This window comes from Nematolebias whitei, chromosome 19, assembly GCF_014905685.2.
Source record: "Nematolebias whitei isolate Nwh7 chromosome 19, NemWhi1, whole genome shotgun sequence".
Taxonomy (NCBI): Eukaryota; Metazoa; Chordata; class Actinopteri; order Cyprinodontiformes; family Rivulidae; genus Nematolebias; species Nematolebias whitei.
Genome location: NC_056516.1, coordinates 6,331,426 through 6,355,142, shown reverse-complemented (window position 1 = coordinate 6,355,142; position 23,717 = coordinate 6,331,426). Strand labels below are relative to the sequence as shown.

The window sequence follows — 23,717 nt, the reverse complement described above, 5'->3', positions numbered from 1 at the left end:
CCAGACTGGAATAGCTCTAAGATGGCATTATCCTCTAGAAAGCATTTCAGCTGGGACTCCACTATTTTTTCCAGTAGTTTAGCGACAAATGGGAGTCTGGAGACAGACCGGAAGTTGGACATGACTGAGGGGTCAAGGCTAGGTTTTTTAAGGAGAGGATGGACAGCAGCATGTTTAAAAGTTATTGGCACCACACCTGAGGCTAAGCTGCTGTTCACAATGCCAAGAACAGGAGGGCCCAGAACAGGAAGAAGCTCCTTGAGGAGTCGAGGGGGGACAACGTCAAAAGGGGAGCCAGATGGCTTCAAGCCGCACATGACCTGCTCCAGGGAAGACAGAGAGATGGGCTTGAAGTGGTCAAGAACAGCAACACAATGAGATGGGATGGACGGATCATGAGCAGGTGGAGAAATGAGTGCCCGGGTTTTTGCAACTTTTTCAGAAAAGAAATGGAGGAAGTTTTCACACAGCTCAGTTGAGGCTTCTAGAGGTGAAGGTTCACTGAGGTGTAGAACTGAGTTCAGGGTGGAAAAAAGGGCTCGGGGGTTGTGGGAGTTTGAGGCAATTATCGCAGAAAAGAACTTCGATTCGGCGGCTTTAACTGCCTTCTGATAATGACGCCAACTCTCCTTTAGGATTTGAAAAGAAACCTGCAGCCTGTCTTTCCTCCACCTGCGTTCTGCTCTCCTACACTTCTGTCTAACGGCTTGAGTGACGTCATTAAGCCATGGTTCTGATAAAAGTTTTGTTTTCCTGGTTTTAACGGGAGCAACACGGTCCAGAATATTTAAGCAAACAGAGTTAAGCTGAGAGGTTAGCTCCTCGGTGGAGAGAGACACTGAGAGCTGATCGATCATCTCAGAGCTAAAAGCTTCAGTAAAACGTGCAGCAGTGAAACGGTTAATGGCGCGTGAAGTACGTGCAGAATCACATGACTTAGCTGTAGGACAAGGCGGGATGATATCAAACAAGACAGGCATGTGGTCTAAGAGAACGTTGTCACCGATTACCAAATTACAAACAGAGACATCACGTGTTAAAATGAGATCCAGAGTGTGACCGTGTTGTTGGGTGGGACCATTTACATGTTGAGTTAAATTAAATGAGTCCAACAAATCAAGGAAGTCCTTCACTAACGGCTTCTCCTGACAACAGACGTGAATATTAAAGTCACCAACGATAATAAAGTGATCATATCTTGGTGTGATGTAAGCCAGAAAATCAGAGAATTCACTTATCGCCCCCCTCGTTCCACTTCCTTGGAACGAGGGGGGCGATTAAACAATAGCGCACAGAACGGGAGGAGAATGTCCGAGTTCAAAAGCACTCAGCTCAAAACTGGAGCAGGGCATGAGGGTGGACAACTGTTTACAGGAAAAGTTAGATTTAAATACAGTTAATATTCCACCACCCCGCCGACCTGATGGCCGCGGGGCATTAAAACACAGACAGTCAGGAGGTAAAAGTTCCACCAAGGCGCTTGAATCACCCAAAGGCAACCAGGATTCCGTGAGAAAAAGAAAATCTAGTCCCTCGTCTTTAAAAAAGTCATTTAGGAGAAAAGTCTTATTGGCAACAGACCTTGTGTTGATGAGGCACGTCCTGATCTGGTCCGACACAGAACCAGCCATGGTGGGGGTGGTGCGCGCCAACGGTTGCAGATTTTTAAAAACAGCGCCTCCAGGACAGTCCAAGCGCCGGGCCGGTAGACAACACCCATATTTTCCCTGGTCCAGGCACGTAGGAAGCTGGCTGTGGAAATGTTGACCACGCAGAGCTTTGAGTTTTACCAGCCGGCCGGCACGTTTACCCCGGCGTCTGGAGCGATATCTCCGAAAAGGCAGGCTTGGGACCAAGCGTAAACAAGCAGGCACGTCTGCCAGAAGGGGTGGAAGAGGGGGGGGGGGGGTCCCGAGTCACGATCAAAATGGTCCGAATCAGCGACAGCAGATACAGACAATCGAAGACCGAGGAGCTGTTGTCGGTCATACACAAGCAGCGAGTTGATATCCCAGACAAAAAATGAAAAAAGCAGAAATAATCCAAACAGTATCGTCAGAGGTAGATTGCAGGCCATGTACACGGGCGCCATCTTACCGGAAGTTTTAGACTTTTATTATGACTTATTATGTCTATGGTGTTAACCGGTTCAACATTGGCGACGTTTCCATAACTTCTCTTCCCATCTCTCTTAACACAGAACGTCCAGTTACATTTCAAAATAAGAGCGACATAAATGAGTAGTGTGGAGGGCTTTTTTTTTTTTTTTATACCTAGCCATTATATTCAATTCCATTTCAATTCAGTTTATTTATACAGCGTCAAATCACAACAAAGTTGTCTCAGGGCACTTTACAGGAACATTCACATACATAAAAGCCAATTATTGAAGTTCTCTATCTAAGGAATCCAGCAGACAAGTTGAATCTTGGCTTTGTTGCAGTCTCCCATCCTGAGCAAGCACAGTGGCAACAGTGGAAAAGAAAAACTCCCTTTTAACAGGAAGAAACCTCCAGCAGAACAAGGCTCAGGACAAGCGGCCATCTGCTTTGGTTGTTGAATAATGTGAAAATAGTTACAATCAATTCATAAAGAAGGAAAAATAAAGTAAACAAAATATTAATGATACTTAAACTGGCTTTGGGACAAAGGATGTTTCCTTTAACTTCACATTTTCTTGTTCAACCTTTTAAATCAGTCACTGCTGATGAGTGATTGTCAGTTTCTGTAAGATTTCTGCAACTGGAGCAGGTATTTCTGTTTACTGGTTAACTTCCTCAGCTGTCTCACATTTTAAGGGTCAGTCCTACTCAATGTTTCAGCTCCTTTCATAGACCAGATCTCATAGAAGATCACGTCTAAAGAGCAAATTTAGTTTTTAGTGTTTGTTTTGGGCCATTATCTTGTTACAAGACTCATGATCTTTAATTGAGACCAGACTTTTTGACAAATGGAGCAGGTTTCGCTTCAGATGCTTTATATTTCATTGTACCCAGACCACACTCAAGCCCACCTGTGTCAGGTGCAGCCTACAACCCAAGGACTAAAGATAATCTTCTTGTGTTTGACAGCAGATATAACACTGTTTCTATAAACCTTCAGTTTAAAAAAAGAGTTGACGTAACTTACCTAAAGAGCCAGTAAATACAGTTAGCAAAACAGTGTTTGCACTCTAGAAACACCTATTCTCCAGAAAAGCCCACTTTTTGTCTGCAGAGAACCCCTTCTCACTTCGTTTGTGCTTCTCGTTGAAAGGACTTTAAACTGCAGGAACGATTTGACAGAAAATGTTAGTGGTTTTGACATGAGGGCTTTTTAACAGTGTGGTAGATGTTTAAACTGGAAGCTGAGCATGATGCTAATGAAGTCTTGATGTAGGTGGGTCACCGTTCAGTGAATGCTTTTATTTGCTTTGTTCGGCCACATATTAATTTTGCAGCTCTTTGTTTCACTCTGTTTCTTCTCAGGAAAAGCAGACCAAAGAGGCCCTAACCAGAAAGCAGCAAAAAGGTAAGAAGAAGGGACCTCAAGAAGAGGAGAGCCAGGAGGCCCCCGAGCTGCTGAAGAGGCCCAAAGAGTACACCGTCAAGTTCACCTTCCCCAACCCTCCTCCTCTCTCACCACCCATACTTGGGCTGCACAGTAAGAAAATCTGCTGCTAAGTCCTGCGTAGCTTCTTGTACAGAGTACTCAGAAGTTTTTATTCACTAATTATGAGAAATTTCACATTAATTCAAGGCTTTAAATGATTTCTAGAATTCTCTAGTATTTGACAACAAAGTCCATGCTCGATAATCCAGGTATACGATCCAACATTTTTCAGTCAGGTCATCTGGACAGTTTCTTCTTTTTTTTTTTTTTGTGCTGAAACGTTTCGCCTTCGATCCGGAAGGCTTCATCAGTATTTGGTTAAATGCCATTGCCGCTCAGCAAGTTGTAGCTCAACCACAGTTTTTTAAAATTATCTATCATCAAGCTTCTGGTATAATTCTTGCTGATATTTGACCACCCTTCTGGGCAGAATTGGTGGAATAAATTCAAAATTTTGGGTTTCCTGGCTTTTACTCAGTCAACCATTTTTATGCGGAGTTGAGGCTCCCACATGCTCGGGTAGACCTCAGTCCGCAGAAGTCCATGCGTACCGGATTAGACTCGAAGCAGATGCCCACGGGACATGTCCATGCAAAGCTCAAATTTTACAACTGCGTATGCGTACTCTGTGTCGCACAATAAACTGCCTGGGGACGGACTGTTTTGTATGTGACACCAATGTATTAAATTCCCCTTCTTCATCCCTGATCTGAGGGAAGGAGGTTGTTCCCCAAAATCTCACAATGCATGGCCCCCGTCCTCCTCTCCTTAATACAGTGCGGTCGTCCTGTCCCATGTGCAGAAAAATAACCCCAAAGCATGATGCTTTCACCCCCATGCTTCACAGCAGGGATGGTGTATTTGGGATGGTATTCATCATTCTTCGTCCTCCAAACACGGCGAGTGGAATTAAGACCAAAAAGCTTTATCTTGGTTTCATGTGACCACAGAACTTTCTCCCATCATCCAAATGGTCATGGGCAAACTTAAGACGAGCCTGGACGTGTGCAGAATGAAGCGGGGGAACCTTCCGTGCCATGCATGATTTTAAACTATGACGTCTTAGTGTATTACCCACAGTAACCTTGGAAACGGTGGTGCCAGCTCTCTTCAGCTCATTGACCAGCTCCTCCCGTGTAGTTCTGGGCTGATTCCTCACCTTTCTTAGGATCGTTGATACACCACGAGGTGACATCTTGCATGGAGCCCCAGTCCGAGGAAGATTGACAGTCATGTTTAGCTTCTTCCATTTTTTAATAATTGCTCCAACAGCTGATCTTTTTTCTCCAAGGTGCTTGGAAATTGCCCCGTAGCCCTTTCCAGCCTTGTGGAGCTCCATAATTTTGTCTCTGGTGTCTTTGGACAGGTCTTTGGTCTTAGCCATGTTAGTAGTTGAGAGTCTTACTGATTGTGTGGGGTGGACAGGTGTCTTTATGCAGCTAACGGCCTCAAACAGGTGCTTCTAATTTAGAATAATAAGTGGAGGTGGACGTTATAGAGGCAGACTAACAGGTCTTTGAGGGACAGAATTGTTTCTGATTGGCAGGTGTTCAAATACTTATTTGCAACAGTAACACACAAATAAGTTATTTAAAAAATCATACTTTGTGATTTCTGGATTTATTTATTTTTTTAAGATTATGTCTCTCACAGTGGACATGCACCTACGATGAAAATTTCAGACCCCTCCATAATTTCTAAGTGGGAGAACGTGCAAAGTTGCAGGGTGTTCAAATACTTGTTTTCCTCACTGTAAATACTGACAATGGGGCTAATATTGTGAAGGTGGTGCTACTGAATACTGACGTTAGCTTGAGAGGCACGTAGCTAATGACAAGTGAGTTGGAGGATTGAAGATAATTTATTATTGTTGATTTGTTTTACAGATCAGTTAAAATAAACTTATCATGCTCTGTTCAGTAAAATACGCCAAAAAGTGTTGCTCCCTGCTCCAGCTGTGCTGAACGTCCAAAGTGAAACTTAAGTGAATGACAATGACTTGAAAGTAATCTTCATGCGCTCTCTGTTGGATACATTGTACAAGTACAGCTGGTTCCAGCATTTTAGGTGTGAAAATTAGAAGTGTTTGTATTGGTGCATAATGAGACAATTATCACAGATATCGATAGCTCCCCAAACGTCAATATTGGCCTAAAAATATCAGCTCTACCAATATATCAGTCAGGCTGTAGTTTTAATAACAGGCAATTTTGCCACCTTCTCTAACTGTTTAATGGAGGCATTAGTCACAGACGTGCCAGGACAGTTCACTAGACATGATGGTAACATCTGCACATTGTTTGTGTAAGGCAGATTAAACCAGCAGAGAGCGAGACGTCATGCTACATGGATCGGAACCTTATTGTTCACAATTTAAAAGTGTTTGTGTGTGTATAAATATATACATATAAGACTTTCTGTCTCACACAGGTGTCGACTTTGGCTACGAAGGTCAGAAGCCTCTTTTCAAAAATGTGGATTTTGGCATTGACATGGATTCCAGGAGTGAGTATAAATCCAAAATCATGATTAGATATTTGATTTTAATGGCGATAATGTTTTTGCTTGTGCCTCTGTGTGTTTGTTAGCAAAATATCTCATGAAACACTGTGCAAAAACTTCCTTGAAGTTGTTGGTGGTTTGGAGCTAACCCCGTTGGAGAGCTGCTGCAGCCAATTGACCTTAGGAAATCCAAAGATGGCTGTTGTTTAAACAACTTCACAAATCTTGAGATAAATTCGAAAAGATCACATAACACTCCTCGGACTTCCGGTAAGATGGCGCCCGTGTACATGACTTGCAATCCACCTCTGCTGATGGTGTTCGGATTTTTTTTTTTTTTGCATTTCACATCTGTGACATCAACTCTCTCTGCTGGTGTATGACAGACAACAACTTTTGGATCTTCTTTTTTCTGTCACTGAAGTCGCTTATTTGGAACAATATGAGCGTACCTCTGGACTCCCCCCCCCCCGCTGGCGGACGTGCCAGCTTACCTTCGCTGCGCTCTTCACCTCTATGCCCGGAGATATCGCTTCAGACTCCGGGGAAAACGTGCTGGTCAGCTGGTGAAGCTGAAAGCTCTGCGCGCTGCATCTTCCTCTCCTGTGTGCCCGGACCAGTTAACCAACGTGAGTTGTCAGCTGTTGCGCAGCTCGGACCGACCTGGAGCGGCTGTTATTGAAAACCTGCGGCCATTAGCGCGCACTAACCCTACCGCTGCTAGCTCCACTTCGGACAATATCCGGATGTGTTTGGTCAACGCAAGATCTGTTACCAAAAAAACTTTTATCCTCAGGGACTACTTTCAAGAGCACGATTTGGACTTTCTGTGCATCACAGAGACTTGGATGTCTCAGGGTGAGTCCAGCGCTTTGACGGAATTACTGCCACCGAACTGTCTGTGTTTTAACGCACCGCGGCCATCAGGCCGGCGTGGTGGTGGATTATTAACAATATTCAAATCAACTTTTGACTGTAAACAACTGCCCATCCCAGTTTCCCGCGCCAGCTTTGAGCTGAGCGTCTTCGAACTCGGACATTCACCTCTGACGTTATTTGCACTCGTCTACCGCCCACCTCGATCTAAGGATTTCATAAATGAGTTTTCTGACTTGTTGGCTGAAATCACACCAAAATATGAGCATGTTTTCATTATTGGGGACTTTAATTTGCATGTGTGCTGTCCTGAGAAGCCCTTGGTTAAGGACTTTTTAGATTTATTGGACTCATTTAATTTAACTCAGCATGTAAACAGTCCCACCCAAGAGTGTGGACATACACTGGACCTTGTTTTAACTCATGATATGACTGTTAATAATCTTGTTATGGGTGATAATCTTTTCTCAGACCACATGCCAGTCCGGTTTGAGTTCACCCTCCCCCATCTAACTCCTAAGTCGTGCATTCCTGCACGTAGCACCCGGACCATTAACCACTTCACTGCCGCACGTTTCACAAATGTTTATAACTCTGAAATGATAATTCAGGCCCCAGTGTTTCTCACCACCACTGAGGAGCTGACATCCCAGTTCAACTCTGTCTGCTTAAAGACTATCGATCATGTCGCACCTGTTGAAACCAAAAAATCAAAACTCAGAGCAGAACCTTGGCTGAGTGACATCGCCAAGGCCGTAAGGCAGCAATGTAGGAGGGCGGAACGAAAGTGGAGGAAAGACAGGCTGCTGGTCTCTTTTCGAATACTTAAAGAGAGTTGGCGCCGTTATCAGAAAACAGCAAAAGCTGCAAAATCAATATTCTTCTCTGATATAATTACCTCAAACTCTCACAACCCACATGTCCTCTTCTCCACCCTAAACTCTGTTCTCCACCTCACTGAACCATCACCTCTGGAAGCCTCAACTGAGCTGTGTGACAACTTCTTACATTTCTTTTTGGAAAAAATTGCAACCACCCAGGCTCTCATTTCCCCTCCAACTCATGACCCATCCATCCCACCTCAATCTGTAGCTCCTGTTGACCATTTTGAACCCATCACTCTATCTTCTCTAGAGCAGGTCATGTGCAGCTTGAAACCTTCTGGCTCCCCCTTTGATGTGGTCCCCCCTCAACTACTAAAGGAGGTGTTTCCAACTCTAGGTTCGTCCATTCTTGATATAGTAAACAGTAGTTTATCCACTGGCGTGCCAAAATCCTTTAAACATGCTGCCGTCCAGCCTCTCGTGAAAAAAACAAACCTTGACCCCTCAGTCGTTTCCATCTACCGGCCTGTCTCCAAACTCCCATTTGTTTCTAAAGTACTGGAGAAAATAGTCGAGTCCCAGTTGAAGTGCTTCCTGGAGGATCACGCCATCTTAGAGCTTTTCCAATCTGGCTTTAAACCTCTCCACAGCACTGAAACTGCCCTGCTGAAGGTCTTTAACGACATCTTCAGATTCACAGATACTGGTGATTCTGTGCTGCTTGTCCCGTTTGACCTCACAGCCGCCTTTGACACCATCGACCATGAGATCCTCATTGCTAGGTTGGAGCAGTGGGTGGGCGTCACAGGATCAGCCCTCAATTGGTTCAGATCTTACCTCGCTGACAGATCCTTTTGTGTCTCTATCAAGGATTTTAGTTCCGCAGAGGCAGAGCTTAAATGGGGGGTTCCACAGGGGTCCATCCTGGGTCCCCTCCTATTCGCTTTATACCTGCTGCCACTTGGTGCTATTTTCCGGAAACACAACATGCCCTTCCACTTCTCTGCCGATGACTGTCAAATTTACTTCCCCCTAAGACACAATGGTACATGCTCTATTCAACCGCTGCTCAACTGCCTGGCTGACATCAGGGACTGGATGGCTTTAAATTTCTTGAGTTTCAATGAAAAGAAGTCTGAAGTCATGTTGTTCCCTCCCAACGACACGATCACAAACCACTGCATCGACCTTTCCGCTCTAACCCTGTCAGAAAAACAAAGAGTCACTAATCTGGGAGTGATAATGGACCCTTCCCTGAAACTTAACAATCATGTAAACATGATTGTTAAATCATGCTTCTTCCAACTGAGGCAGCTGTCTAAACTGAAGCCCATATTGTCCAAAAAGAACCTGGAGACAGTAATACATGCATTCATTACACCTAGGCTTGATTACTGCAATTCGCTCCTGTTTGGTATCAGTCAGACCCTCCATTGCACGACTACAACTGGTCCAGAATGCAGCAGCCCGATTTTTAACCAGTACAGACAAAAGAAAGCACATTACACCAGTTTTGGCCTCACTGCACTGGTTACCGGTTCACTTTTGAATCCAGTTCAAAATACTCATGTATGTCTACAAATCACTGAACAGTGTCGCACCCCCCCATCTCTCTGATTTGCTACAACCGTATGTCCCACCACGCTCCCTGAGGTCAGCGGACCAGTTGCTCCTCACATTTCCAGGAACTCGTCTTAACGCGCAGAGGTGACAGGGTTTTCTCTGTAGCAGGACCAAGACTCTGGAACGAGTTACCTCTGTTTGTCAGACAGGCCCCCTCCCTCTCGGTTTTCAAGTCCCGTTTAAAAACTCACTACTATTCAGTGGCTTTCAGCACAGGATGTTCGGTGTTTTGATCCTGTATGCTCCACACTGGTTTGTCGTCATTGTCTGCATCGTTTTTTATGTCTATATTCTGATTTACCTCATTTTGTATTTTGCTTTGTGTGTTACCTGTTGTTTTGTCTGTACAGCACTTTGGTTGGCCTTGTAGCTGTTTTAAGTGCTTTATAAATAAAGTGGTATGGTATCGTATGGTATTTCTCAGCAACACAACAGCTTTGTTCTGCAGCTGATATGCTTTAGGTGAGACGTGGGCAACATATGGTCCAGGGGCCAAAAGTGGCCATGAAACAATTTCCATCCGGCCCTAATATTGATAAGAAAACTACTTTTGAATAAGTTGATGAAATCGTGCATTTTATCAATGAAATTTAAATTAAACTTCTTGGACAAATACATTGAAAACCTAGTGAGTTTTCAGAACTAGACAGAAGTTTAAAGACTTTCTCTTCCAAGCTTCATTCCTTTGCTGTTTTATACTCTGTGTTTGATGATGGTTTTTTGTTTTCACTTCTTATTTTTTAGTTTGTATTGTCGGGCCCAATGGTGTTGGAAAGAGTACCCTGCTGCTGCTGCTGACTGGAAAATTAAATCCCGTAAGACAAATAATTTGGACTTGCAGTCTTAAAGAAGAATAATACTCAAACTTATTTATGTTTGTTGTTGTTGTTTTTTAGATTAAAGGTGAGATGAGGAAGAACCATCGACTGGTGAGTAACGTTTGATTTAAACAAAAAAAATCTGCATTTGTAAGGGACTCATTACAAACTGAGAAATTCAAAATAGACTAGATAAATGTAATTTCGTGTGAAAATGCAGTATGAACGCTTAATGCCGACTGATTTCTGATCACAGTTTGTGACTACATTTAGCATTCGGAAAGGTCACCCTCAAAAATTGGGTTGCCAAGTCAACATCCAAGATGGCCTCCACCATGTATTTATTTATTTATTTATCATAAATAACAAATAGCAAATTACTACCTCTGTCATTTGAGGAAACTATGCTTTCTAGTTTTTATATTTTCAAAAGTATAGTTTCAACATATGATTGGGATGGACCTTGGGGTGCCTAGAGATTAATCTAAGGGGGATAAGGCCACCATTGGTTCCCCCTTGGCTCCACCATTGCACCTAGCGGTGGACCGCTGTTTTCAAAGAGTCAGGAGTTTGGCCCAGTGGTTGGGCGGTCACGTTACAGTCGGCAGCAGGTCTGGCTCAGATGTTCGTGTTTTTACAGAAAGTTGGGTTCTTCAATCAGCAGTATGCTGACCAGTTGAACATGGACGAAGCCCCCACAGAGTACCTGATGAGGAACTTTAACCTGCCCTACCAGGACAGCAGGAAGTGTCTGGGACGTTTTGGCCTGGAGAGTCACGCCCACACCATTCAGATCTCCAAACTCTCCGGTGTGAACACGGACATGGGACATGTTTAACGCTTGTCTGCACCGAGACGTTATTTAACGTCACCTGTTTATTTTTTTGTCAGGTGGGCAGAAGGCCAGAGTCGTATTTGCAGAGTTGTCGTGTCGTCAGCCGGATGTCCTTATCCTGGTAAGAACAGCTCTGCTCCACGCCCTCCCTTCATATTCTAACATCATAATGCTTAATTAATTGGTGTGGTCTTCTTTTTCTTCTTAGGATGAGCCCACCAACAATTTGGACATTGAGTCAATAGACGCCTTATCTGAGGCCATCAATGAGTACAAAGGAGGTGAGAGACTTGAGTCCACAGAATTTTTTCTGTTGGGGGCTAATTATTACACAAAGTGACAGAGGTGTTAGGAGCAGAGTGACATGTAACACGTGTGGCTCATTATTCAGGTCATACATAGTCTGCACATGAGGTCTGCTCCCACAGATGATAAGCAAACACCTTTACCAAAAATCTAGTTTAACCCTGAAGTCTCAGTGTAGCTAAGCTTTATTTTTATATATTTATATGCACAAAGAACAATGTTTTACAGCTGACTCAGCCTAAAAAAAAATATCAAATTGAATTTTTTTTTACTCTTTTAAGGGACTTTCGTTGAAAACAACTCCACCTTTCAGTTTTGTAATAAATTGACAAAATATTAACTTTGTGGCAACAAATAAGCATTTTTCTTCATTAAACAACCCTAAAACATTTTCTTTTATTATTTATAAAAAGTTCCAGTCCTGAGTTTGGTAAAAACTCTTCGGATCATGTCGTTGAAAATGAGTCACTTTCTCCTGTCTCTCTGTGGCCTGAAGTGGATTATTTATCGATTTATTTTCCAAAACCCATGTGCAACACCAGTTCTGTCTTTGTTTATTTTTACTGATCCATACATACTGCCAGCTGCTGCAGCACGGTGCCCCCGCTAATGACCTCCCTCGTCAGCTGATCTGAGCTGTGCAGCGTCTGATTCTGCAGCCTGCATGCATGTGGAGCAGATGTTTTTAACTAAATGTTACTTGTGCTCTTTACATCCAAAATAAAACGATTTTGTCAGACAGATGGGATCTGAAGGAAGTGAAATATTTACTCCTGTAAATTGTCAGAGGCTCTCAAATATAATAGCAGAGCACCAAACAGAGAGTTAATATAAAAATCTTAAGAATAGAGGTAAAAATAAAAAGCAGAAATTATTTTATGATCTGATAAATATGGCATTAAACGTATTTACGGTTTAATGTAATGTGGTGGACTTTCCCCTCAGGCGAGTGTAGTAAAGTTACTGAGGTTATGAGAGCATCTGAAAAACTTAAGATAAAATAAAAGTAGAACGATTTTAGGTTTTGTTGACTGCACCAAAATAAATCAATAAAATCACAAAAATAAATGTGTGGCTGATTTTCCCCCATAAGGTGAACATATGTACAAATACTGGTGACAGAGACAGAATTACTATGGAACATGGTTTTTATACAAAATAAATCTTTTTCCCCTTTGCATACTTTCAACTACCTAAACTATAATAATCTCTACTGAGCTCTTTTAACGAAGGGTTACACAAACATAAAGCAAATTAATGATAAATATTAGAGATGAAACAGTTTATGAAAAAACAAATGCAGCAGAGAAATAAAATGCCCAAACTCAGCCACTGTTCGACACCCAGCCCGTAATATTTAACGTTATTCTTTCCTGAAGTTTTTAAATATCATCAGCTGAGAGAAGCCACTCGAACCCGTTTAACACCGTATTTCATCAACTCTGTCTTTAAGCAGAATAAATTCAAGCCAGTTAGAAACAATAAAAAGTCCAGGTTCAGTAGAGGACTGTTCACACTGATGCTGAACTGCTTTTTACACAAACACGTGAAGTATCGCTGAGAAAATGATTTGTTGCTGCCGCTTGGTTTTCTACTGTTTGAACACTTCATTAGTTTCTGACGTTGATGAATGATCTAAGCTGCTTCGCCCCAGAACACACACACATCTTAAATCTACTCTCACTAGTTTTTTGGTTTTTTTTAGAGACGCACATTAAAGGTGAACATGTTATGGCGTCTGTCACACCATCTCCAAGGTCACAAATAAAGGTCAAAGTTTGCTGTGTAATAGTTTGTGGGCGGGCGTGTGCCGTACGCTGTGCTCGTTTTCTTGATCCCACCACTAACCCTGAGCCTGTGTGCACAGCTGTGATCATCGTGAGTCACGACGCACGGCTCATCACGGAGACTCAGTGCCAGCTGTGGGTGGTGGAGGAACGCTCCGTGAACCAGATTGACGGAGACTTCGACGACTACAAGCGGGAGGTGCTGGAGGCCCTCGGAGAGACAATGGTCAACAAAGTCAACCCATGACGGCCTGCTGTGGAAGCAGGTTCTACCTGCAGCAGTACAAGCTCGAAGTCCTTTTCTACCAGAGCGAAACGATGATCTGCCAAAGCTTAATAAAATACTCAAACCTGTTCTCATCACGTTTATTGTGCAGTTCAGTCGACACGTGTACAGACATGTTTCATGACTCTAACTTTTTAAATAAGGCTTGTACATCTTCCTGACTTTAGCCACCAGCTGCTCATCAGGTGTGATCCTCCCATACCAGGTGTACCAGGTGTCACTTGAGGTGGAGGAAGGTGGGGGTGGCGTGCATCCAACAGCATCATGAGCGTTGGAGTAATCCTCTCCTGAGTAGTCCACGTGTGGAACCTGGAAGGAAATGAGGCCTGAAAAGGAGACGTGGTGTCATCTCTTTACGTTCTGTTCAAAATTTCAACTGCACAGAGATAATCTTCATTCTGCTGTATTTAAGGAATTGCATTCATTTGTAAATAATCTTTATTTTTAACGTGTTTTATAAATATTTACCCAGTGAGAATGAACTGGGTCTAAAGTCAGGAACTAATGTATCCAAAAACTCCAGGAATTAGTCAGACCCACTTCATTTTTCTCACGCTTGTTACAATGCAGCCTGACGCTTCAAATATTTAAATCATTTCTTAAATAAATCAAATTTAATAATACCTATATTTTTTTAAACACCTGAAACTTCACATTTCTGTAAGAATTCAGAACCTTTGGCAGTGGTTCTGCCTCGACACTTTCTAGGTTTGATGCTACAAACTTTGTTCTGAAGGACTTTCTGTTCTTTGGAAATCAGCTCATGCTGGCTGGACTGGACCACAGACTCCAGGTCTGTAGAGAAAGCTGACGGGGTTCTGGCTCGGTCTGGTCCACTCCAGGTCGTTCAGTCCAGTGTGAGGTCCTGAACTCTGGTTTTGTATTTTTCTTCAGGCCTGACCAGACTCGGTTCCTGCTGCTGAACAGCAGCCCACAGCATGATGCTGCCACCACCATGCTTCACTGTGGGGGGGATGGTGGACCCTGGTTTAATGTGAACAGTTCAGTCCTGGTTCCATCAGACCAGAGGATTTTGGTCCTCACAGCCTGAGTCCTTCAAGTGTTCAGAGATGACAACAAAGTCCATGCTCAATAATCCAGGTATACAATCCAACATTTTCAGTCAGGTCATCTGGACAGTTTCTTTTTTTGCTGAAACGTTTCAACTTCAGTCCGGAAGGCTTCATCAGTCAAGGAAACGCAACAAAAACTGATTCTTCCCCCAACAGCTTACTCCAAAATGGAACAAACCAGTTTTGCTTGTTATAAGATGGTCTCTTTGGTATGCCCCCTCCTCCATTGCCGGACCTCTTCATTGTTGACAGTCTTCTGGACCGAAGGCGAAACGTTTCAGCAAAAAAAAAGAAACTGTCCAGATGACCTGACAGAAAAATGTTGGATGTTCAGAGATGCAATCAGGCCTAAAACGCCCGGCCTGAACCCGTATCAGTGTTTCTGAGCCTGACCTGAAACCGACCAATTAACTGATTACAAACCCGAAAAAAAAAAAACGTTGGTTACATACTGTAACCCCAGATTCTATGAGTATAGGCGTTAAGGCTGTCGCTGATGGGTTTTATCCCGATATGCGGAGCATCACACTGAAAAATTTAGTCCATGCCCACCTGCTGTGTGGGCCCCACCCGGTCCGTATGAATTACGTTAAGAGCAGGTAATCGGCTCCCAAATAGCTTTTTCTTCAGCCATTTAGGAGCCAGTGAGGCCCGACGCTTAAAGGGCTACGCTTATACTCATAGAGTCTGGGGTTACAGTACGTAACCAACGTTCTATTTCGTATAGGCTTCGCCCTTTAAGGCTGTCGCTGATGGGTTAAGGGCGAAGCAGATGTGGTCCTTGCCTCACTGGGTCCATTCGAACGCCGTATGAAGCAGAAGCTTGCCCAAAAAATGTCTTGTCACTCAGCTCCCCATGTACGCGTAACTATGTGTGCCATGCACAGACACATGTTGTGTAACTATGCGTTCTGAATGCATGAACGCCCCGGAAAAGTTCCAACAGGGAGGGAAAAGTGCTGAAAAAGAGCCATGAACCAACCGGTTTACGGCTGAACAGTATGAACAGATTAATAATAACAGGAGAGCTGATTATTAATCAAATGAACTGATTGGTAACAATAGTCATGAACTGATTAGTGACAATAGAACCAAAATAACAATCACAACTTGTGACTGATAACATCTCACACTGTAATGCATGCAGACAGATGTGAGTTAAACGGAGTTCCATGAAACAACAATATTCATTCTGTAAAACACTAAGTATAGAATGTGTCATGGAACGAGCCGTCACATCACGTAGATAAAAGTGAATAAATAAGCAGGGTGTTGACCACGCGGTCGCAGTGTAAATATCCTGCATTGTCATACCATTATGCAAAGCAGTTGAAGATGCAATATCCCTGGTCAAGTGTGCCCTGAGGTTGACAGGAGGCTCTAAATCTGATGCTCTATAGGCTTCAGATAAAAGGCCTCACACAGCCAGTGTGACAAGTGCTGGGTCGATAACGGGCGACCTGCAGATGCATCTCTATAATGCACAAACAGATGTTGAGTTTGACGCATTGCAACTGTGTAACACGTCAACGCCCGCACCGGACAGAGAAGATGGAAAGATGCTTCTTCTGATCTGTGGGGGGGAGAGGGAAAAACCCCTCCAACGATACTGCTCTTGATTTAAAAGAGCTTGTGATGTTTTTAGGCATAAAAGCTGGGTTTGGTCTTAAATCAGCTGAGCTGCCGTCAGCCTGAATTCTGAGACATGACGGAGCGACAGAGAGGGCAGATAAATCACTCACTCTCTTAGCGGATGTTAAAGCCAGCAGCAGGGCTGTTTTAAGAGACAAGAATTTAAATGGAACCTGATCCAGAGGCTCAAATGGAGCTTTGATCAGGGCTCGCAGGACTAGCGTTAAATCCCACTGTAGAACAAGTTGCCCTGAAACAGGCCTGCGTCTCTGTACACCTTTTAGAAAACGATTCATCAGTGGATGATTAAAAGCTGTTCTGTCTCCGAACCCTTCGGCTGGACGCCAAATTTCTGTCCATCAACTGTTGCAGAAAAGACAGCACGTTGCCTAGTGAACATGAGGTGGCCTCTACACCTTTCTCTGTATACCAGCGCTGAAAAACTTCACTTGATGTGTACAGCGCTGTGGTGGATGCAGCACGTGAATCCTGGATTGTGCGCACTACATCCTGTGGGAGACCCATCATCTCTAAGCGGATCCGCTCATCTGCCACACCCACAGGTGCTGGCCTATTTCTGGGTAACTCCTGATCGCTCCTCCTGCCTGGAGGAGAACGCCCTCCCTCCACGACAGTTTCCACGGGTGCCCCAACAGCAGGCGTTGCAGGACTGGGAACCATGGTGCGTTCACGTGCTCGGGGGCCACCAGGAGAGCTGTCAATCCCTCCTCCTGAACTCAGTTCAGGAACCGTAAGATCAGAGGAGATGGAGGAAACGCGTACAGAAGCATTTTGGGCCATGGGCTGTGGGCAAACGCATCCACACCCAGCGGTGGTTCATCTTGCGGGCTCAGAGAAAACCGTAATTGACACTGAGCGTTTTCTCGTGTCGCAAATAGGTCCACAGCTGCTTTGCCAAATTTCTGCCACGTCTGAGCCATCAGGTCTGGATGGAGAGTCCAGTCCCCAGGACGTGGACCACCCCTGGACATCACATCTGCCCCTTTGTTCAAAACACCGGATATGTAAACTGCTCTGATGGAGAGCAGATTTTGGTGTGCCCAACACAGTAGTTTTCGCGCAATGTGTAACATCTGGGCTGAGCGCACACCCCCCTGCCGGTTTATGTATGCAGCAGTCACCTTGTTGTCTGTGTGAATCAAAACGTGTTGATTCTGCAGCACAGGAGCAAAGTGTTGAATCACGTTCAGCACCGTGCAACACTCCAAAAACATTTATGTGGGCTGATGTGTGATGGGGCCACAGCGCCCCTACAGCTTGAGATAGGCATGTTCCCCCCCCAGCCTGACAGCGACGCGTCTGTGAAGACTGACACGTGTGATGTGGGTCTGCTGACGGGGACTCTCCGACAGAACCAGGGTGTTTCCCCAGTGTCGGAGGTCTGCTCTCAAGGAGGGAGGAACAGTGATCATCTGTCTCTTTTGTTTTACTGGATCCACACGCAGACGCGCAAACCACCTCTGGAGGCGTCTCATGTGTAGTAAACCCAGCGGGACCACTGTGTGAGCTGATGACATCGTTCCTAACAGCTTCATGATGGAAACAGCTGTTATCACTCTGCCAAGTCTTACGTGGCGGAGCTGGTCTTTTAGAGTGTCGATTCTCGTTTGTGATAAACGAGCCCTCATGGTGGTCGAGTTTAGCTCCACTCCCAGATAAACAATTGTCTGGGCCGGGAAAATCGAGCTTTTCTTCCAATTTATGGCGAAGCCCAGATTTAACAGGTATGATGTCAGCGCCTGGGCCTGTCTTGCTGCCTCCTGTCTGGAGCGTGACAGCAGAAACAGATCGTCCAGGTAAAACAAAACTCTCATCCCTGCTCTGTGTAACGGTTGCAGGGCCGTCTCCACACACTTTGAGAACGTACGAGGCGCGAGGGAATACCCGAACGGCAGCCTGTTGTACTGATACTTCATCCCTTGAAAGGAGAAACACAGGAATTTCCTGTGTTTCACTGGCCGGGAGCAGTGTGATCACCGATGCGAAATGAGGTGGGATGAGGTGAGCATTCGCTCAGCCCCCTTCCACCGACACTACGCTCTCCAGGAGGGAATGAGCAGCGGGGCTGCAGCTGACGCCGCCTGTCCTGGAGGAACCATCCAATTCGCTCCGAGGATCAGCGATAAGAGGAAAATTACAAGATGGCGTTGTCCAGCGTGTAGCGACCTGTCACTGAGAAATACTCCTCGCCGCTTACCTTGAAACAAGACTGCTCGTCAGCTCCTCGGGAAGGAGAGCTCACCGGGACGACCGGAGGTCGACGTGACGGGCCAAGCAAGCATTCTTAACCAAGTTTGGTCATCAACACAACTTTCCTTCTTCGTTCTTCTGACAGTGCTATTAGCTCGCTGAAGAAAAATGGGAGCCGATTACCCGCTCTTAACGTAATTTATACGGACCGGGTGGGGCCCACACAGCAGGTGGGCGTGGACTAAATTTTTCAGTGTGATGCTCCGCATATCGGGATAACACCCATCAGCGACAGCCTTAAAGGGCGAAGCCTATACGAAATAGAACCCACTTTTTTAATTAAACTTTTACTGCTTTTGAAAGCAAATCAGTTTGACATGATTTAACAACATATTTCAAAGAAGATATGATGTCTTGTTTATTAACAAGAGTCAGCAGATTATTATAGTTATTATAATATTTGTTATATTATAATAACTATAGTTATAATATAATAACTAGTTATATTAGTCATAATATTAAAGCTATTATAATAGTTATTATAATATAATAACTAATATAATATTGTAATAACTATAATATTATAGTTATTACAATATTATAATAATTAATAATATTGCAATAACTATTATAGTTATTATAATATAGTTATTATATTATAGTTATTATAATATTATAATAACTATAATATATTATAATATTAGTTATTATAATATTATAACTTATAATATAATTATTATAATATTATAATAACTATAATATATTATAGTTATTATAATATTATTACTTATATTATAATATAGTTATTATAATATTATAATAACTACAATATTATAATTGTAATATTATAATAACTATATTATAATATTGTAGTTGTTATAATAACTATGGGGGCCGAGATGGTGTAGAGGCAGGGCAGCCGGCTTGGGACCCAAAAGTCCCAGGTTCGATCTCCAGTCACTGCACATCACGTGGCGTCTCTGGGCAGCACACCTCATCCCCAAAATGCCCCCCGGGCGCTTTCAATAGCTGCCCACTGCACCACCTGGTGGTGGATGGGTTAAATGCAGAGACTAATTTCGCCATTGTATGGAAACATACAGTGCTGACATTGTGATGACATTATTATTATAACTATAATATATTATAATATTATAATAATATATTATTAATAATATTATAATAACTATAATATATTATAATATTATAGTTATTAACGGTTAGCCCGACCCGGCCATCAAGCACATTATTTTGTCCCAGTCGGGCCCGGGTTAGAAATGACAGCTCTACTCTGAGAGGAACCATGAAGTCCAGATCAGTTCTGGTTATTCTTCAGGAACTTGGTCCCATCTCCACAGGATCTCTGAAGCTCAGCCAGTGGGACCATCAGGTTCTTGGCAGGGGTGCACCAACAAATCGACCCCGATTTCCTTAATTTTGGGAGATCTGGCTCCAACAGCTTCCAGTTGTAAATTCAAATGTGCAGTTTATTCTGATTTTATGCTTTAAGAATATCAAACTGGCTCCAAACACTTTACACCTTCCAAGTAGGGGTGCACCGATTAATCAGCCGATACGATTTCCTTAATTTGGGAGATCGTCCGATACTTACATGAGAAACCGATTTTTCTGATTTTTTTTTAGTTTTAACAACTGTCTGAACTTCATTTATATTTCAGAGCACTACCTCATGGCCAGTTAAAACAAGTTTGTATTGTTTCTAGGATATTGTTCAAGGATGTTTTTCAACAAAATAATATTGGACAATTGAAGGTGCATTGTGACCTTATAACACCTGACAGTGTCGCTTATAAAACTAAATCAGAATCAGCAGATCAGACTTTTTAGAAACCGGTGATTGGCCAGAAAACTGCAATCGGTGCACCCCTACTTCTTGGTCAGGTCCTGCTCCCTCGACTGCTCAGTGGGACCAGCTCTTAGAAGAGTCCTGGGTGGGTCTAACTTCTTCCATGTGTGAATCATGGAGCTCCATTAGCTGTGAACCTTCAGAGTAGCAGAAATGTTTATGTAGCCTCCTCATAAACTCCTATCTCTGAGCTCTGCAGACAGGTCCTTGGACCTCAGGGTTTGGTTTTCCTGTCAGCTAGACCTTCTGCAGAGAGCTGGGTGGCTTTCCAGTTCATGTCAAATCAGAGGTGGACTCCAGTCAGGCTGAAGAAACATCTCAGCAGATTGTCAGATATGGGAGGAGCCTGAGCTACATTTCAAGAGTTGTTGCAAAAGTGTTGATCAGATGTGTTATGTCAGGAGATATGTCAGGAGATGTTAGAATGAAATGTACAAACTTTTATAAAATACTGTTTATACTCATCAGTTTGGGGTTCTGAGTGTAGATCAGTTGGAAAGAGGAACCGATCAGAGCATCAGGCTGCGACAGAACCTTTACAAGCAGCTGATCCAATGTTTGAGATACTTTCGTCTTACCCTGATCTCTTGCTGTGTGGATGGCCTTGTTCAGCCTCTTCTGCTGCTTCATGCACACACCTGAGAGAAGGAGACACTGTGAAGCATGTCTGTTAATCAGATCAATGACGCACCCAGACAGGACTTACCAGTCCGAGTTGGATCGTAGACCAGTCCAGTGTGGGGACTGATGAACTGCTGCAGCAGCTTGACGTTCTGCAAGAGAAAGCACCGTGCAGGTGCATCACATTAGAAACAGTCCTCCACCCTCACAACCATCATGTCCTGAAGCTGTTTGGTCCCAGCTGGTCTACAAGTCCACCTCACAGGGTAATAATCTTTCTGAGAACTTGGTTTGAAGGTTTTAAAAGGCTTTGGGTGATGAAAGGTGGATTGACACCAGCTTGTTTGGACATTGCAGCATCACTTTTTATCTGGGTTTGTCTCCATGGTAACAGATGCTGGAGACCTAAGCAAGACCTTTAGCAGATCAGGTCTCTGTTTTAAACCAGACGCAACAAGCGTAGGGGTTGAACAACTAGATCATTTTTAAACTCGACATTAACATAATAAAACTCCAGTACGTGATGACATCATAGGATCTCAAGATGAAAAAATAAAATAAAATCACAAAAAAAACGTAATTTATTATTTACAAAAAAAGACCAACAAAACATTGGGAGAGTATATTATGCTCCTACCATTTATCATACTGCAAATACGTCACAGGAAAACCAAAACTATTAGTTTTTATTATTAAGCTGCAAAAGTGAAAAAACGTGCAGCACATCAAAAACAAAACTAAAAACAGTGGGGGGGTCGACCACCCCGCACCACCGCCAGATGTGGTGCGCATTAAGTTTAGTTTTAGAGATTCATATGTTTATGGATTTTTTATAGGTTTAGAGATTAATATTTTTTGCTTTTTGTTTGTGAAACAAGGTCAGAGGAAGCTGGTTCTGGTTCAGTCATTGGACCCGGTGTTAAACCATATTCTGTGACCTGCAACAGTAAATGGACTGTACAGGTCCTTCTCAAAAAAATAGCATATTGTGATAAAGGTCATTATTTTCCATAATGTAATGATAAAAATGAAATTTTCATATATTTCAGATTCATTGCACACCAACTGAAATATTTCAGGTCTTTAACTGTTTTAATACTGATGATTATTCTATAATTATTGTTCTAGAATTGCGCCGCTCAAGGTGGCTGCATGTTGGAGCAGCTCTGTTACTTTTATTCTGAGATTTTGCTTTTAGAAACTTTAATTCCTCTTTTGCTAAATGCAAAGCACATTTTTTGGATGATTGATGATTGTTTCCTCTGGTATCAGATGCTGTGCAGCTACTGAAACTTTTTTTAGTTTTGGACATTTTGTTATGATGCGTAACCATGGCAACAAGGCAGTTTTCTACAACCAACAGCAGCTGATTAACGTCTCAAACGCTCAAATAATATCTCAACTACAGCCCCAAATCTCAAATGAGTTGAAAAGGATGTTCTGTGGACGCATTCTCATCTACCTGCCAGCTGTGCTCGAGTGTCTGACCACTGAGATCCTGGAACTAGCAGGAAACACGGCTCATGACAGTGAAAGGACAGGATCGTTCCTCGGCACCTACAGTTGGCTGTTCACAGTGACAAGGAGCTCGGCAGACTGCTGGGAAGAGTGGCCATCGCTCTGGGAGGAGTTCTGCCCGGCATTCAGGCAGTCCTACAGCCCAGGGGAACTGAGAGGCCTGCTGAGTCTGGGTGGACGGATCGGACGGCATCTGCGACCAGTTTCTTAGGATCCACTGTGGGATGGACCTTTACAAGAGATCCTTCCTGTCTACAGTCATCAGCATCTATAACATCTCTTAATGAAATGAGGATAACGAGCTACAACAACAAATAATTTCCCTCTGGGATTAATAAAGTATTTTGAATTGAATTGAATTGAATTATGGCATACAGCTCATGAAAACCCAAAATGCCTGTCCCAAAAAATTAGCATATCATGAAAAGGTTCTCTAAAGAAGCTATTAATCTAACCATCTGAATCAACAACATAACTCTAAACACCTGCAAAAGATTCCTGAGGCTTTTAAAAACTCACAGCCTTGTTCATTACTCAAAACCGCAATCATGGGTAAGACTGCCGACTTGACTGCTGTCCAGAAGGCCATCATTGACACCCTCAAGCAAGAGGGTAAGAAACAGAAAGAAATTGCTGAACGAATAGGCTGTTCCCAGAGTGCTGTATCAAGGCACCACAGTGGGAAGTCTGTGGGAAGAGAAAAGTGTAGCAGAAAACGCTGCACAACGAGAAGAGGTGACCGGACCCTGAGGAGGATTGTGGAGAAGGGCCGATTCCAGACCTTGGGGGACCTGCGGAAGCAGTGGACTGAGTCTGGAGTAGAAACATCCAGAGCCACCGCGCACAGGCGTGTGCAGGAAATGGGCTACAGGTGCCGCATTCCCCAGGTCAAGCCACTTTTGAACCAGAAACAATGTCAGAAGCACCTGACCTGGGCTACAGAGAAGCAGCACTGGACTGTTGCTCAGTGGTCCAAAGTACATTTTCGGATGAAAGCAAATTTTGCATGTCATTCGGAAATCAAGGTGCCAGTCTGGAGGAAGACTGGGGAGAAGGAAATGCCAAAATGCCAGAAGTCCAGTGTGAAGCACCCACAGTCAGTGATGGTCTGGGGTGCGATGTCAGCTGCTGGTGTTGGTCCACTGTGTTTTATCAAGGGCAGGGTCAATGCAGCTAGCTATCAGGAGATTTTGGAGCACTTCATGCTTCCATCTGCTGAAAAGCTTTATGGAGATGAAGATTTCATTTTTCAGCACGACCTGGCACCTGCTCACAGTGCCAAAACCACTGGTAAATGGTCTACTGACCATGGTATTACTGTGCTCAATTGGCCTGCCAACTCTCCTG

General features: G+C 43.6%; 2 protein-coding genes across 2 annotated transcripts in view; one reads left to right on the top strand and one right to left on the bottom strand.

Annotated features, from left to right (window-relative positions):
- The window catches only part of abcf1 (ATP-binding cassette, sub-family F (GCN20), member 1), a 112,522-nt gene extending 99,009 nt beyond the window's left edge, over positions 1-13,513 (top strand). Inside the window, exons 11-18 of the mRNA XM_037693217.1 lie at positions 3,468-3,642; positions 6,022-6,096; positions 10,161-10,231; positions 10,313-10,345; positions 10,875-11,043; positions 11,126-11,190; positions 11,278-11,350; positions 13,243-13,513. Coding sequence (XP_037549145.1) covers positions 3,468-3,642; positions 6,022-6,096; positions 10,161-10,231; positions 10,313-10,345; positions 10,875-11,043; positions 11,126-11,190; positions 11,278-11,350; positions 13,243-13,409 — 828 coding nt within the window. The 3' untranslated portion in view covers positions 13,410-13,513. The remainder of the gene's footprint in view (positions 1-3,467; positions 3,643-6,021; positions 6,097-10,160; positions 10,232-10,312; positions 10,346-10,874; positions 11,044-11,125; positions 11,191-11,277; positions 11,351-13,242) is intronic.
- mrps18b (mitochondrial ribosomal protein S18B) overlaps positions 13,496-23,717 on the bottom strand; it is a gene marked incomplete in the record, with an annotated part of 16,433 nt that continues 6,211 nt past the window's right edge. Inside the window, 3 exon segments of the mRNA XM_037693218.1 lie at positions 13,496-13,774; positions 20,810-20,869; positions 20,938-21,004. Of these exon segments, the coding sequence (XP_037549146.1) occupies positions 13,575-13,774; positions 20,810-20,869; positions 20,938-21,004 (327 nt within the window).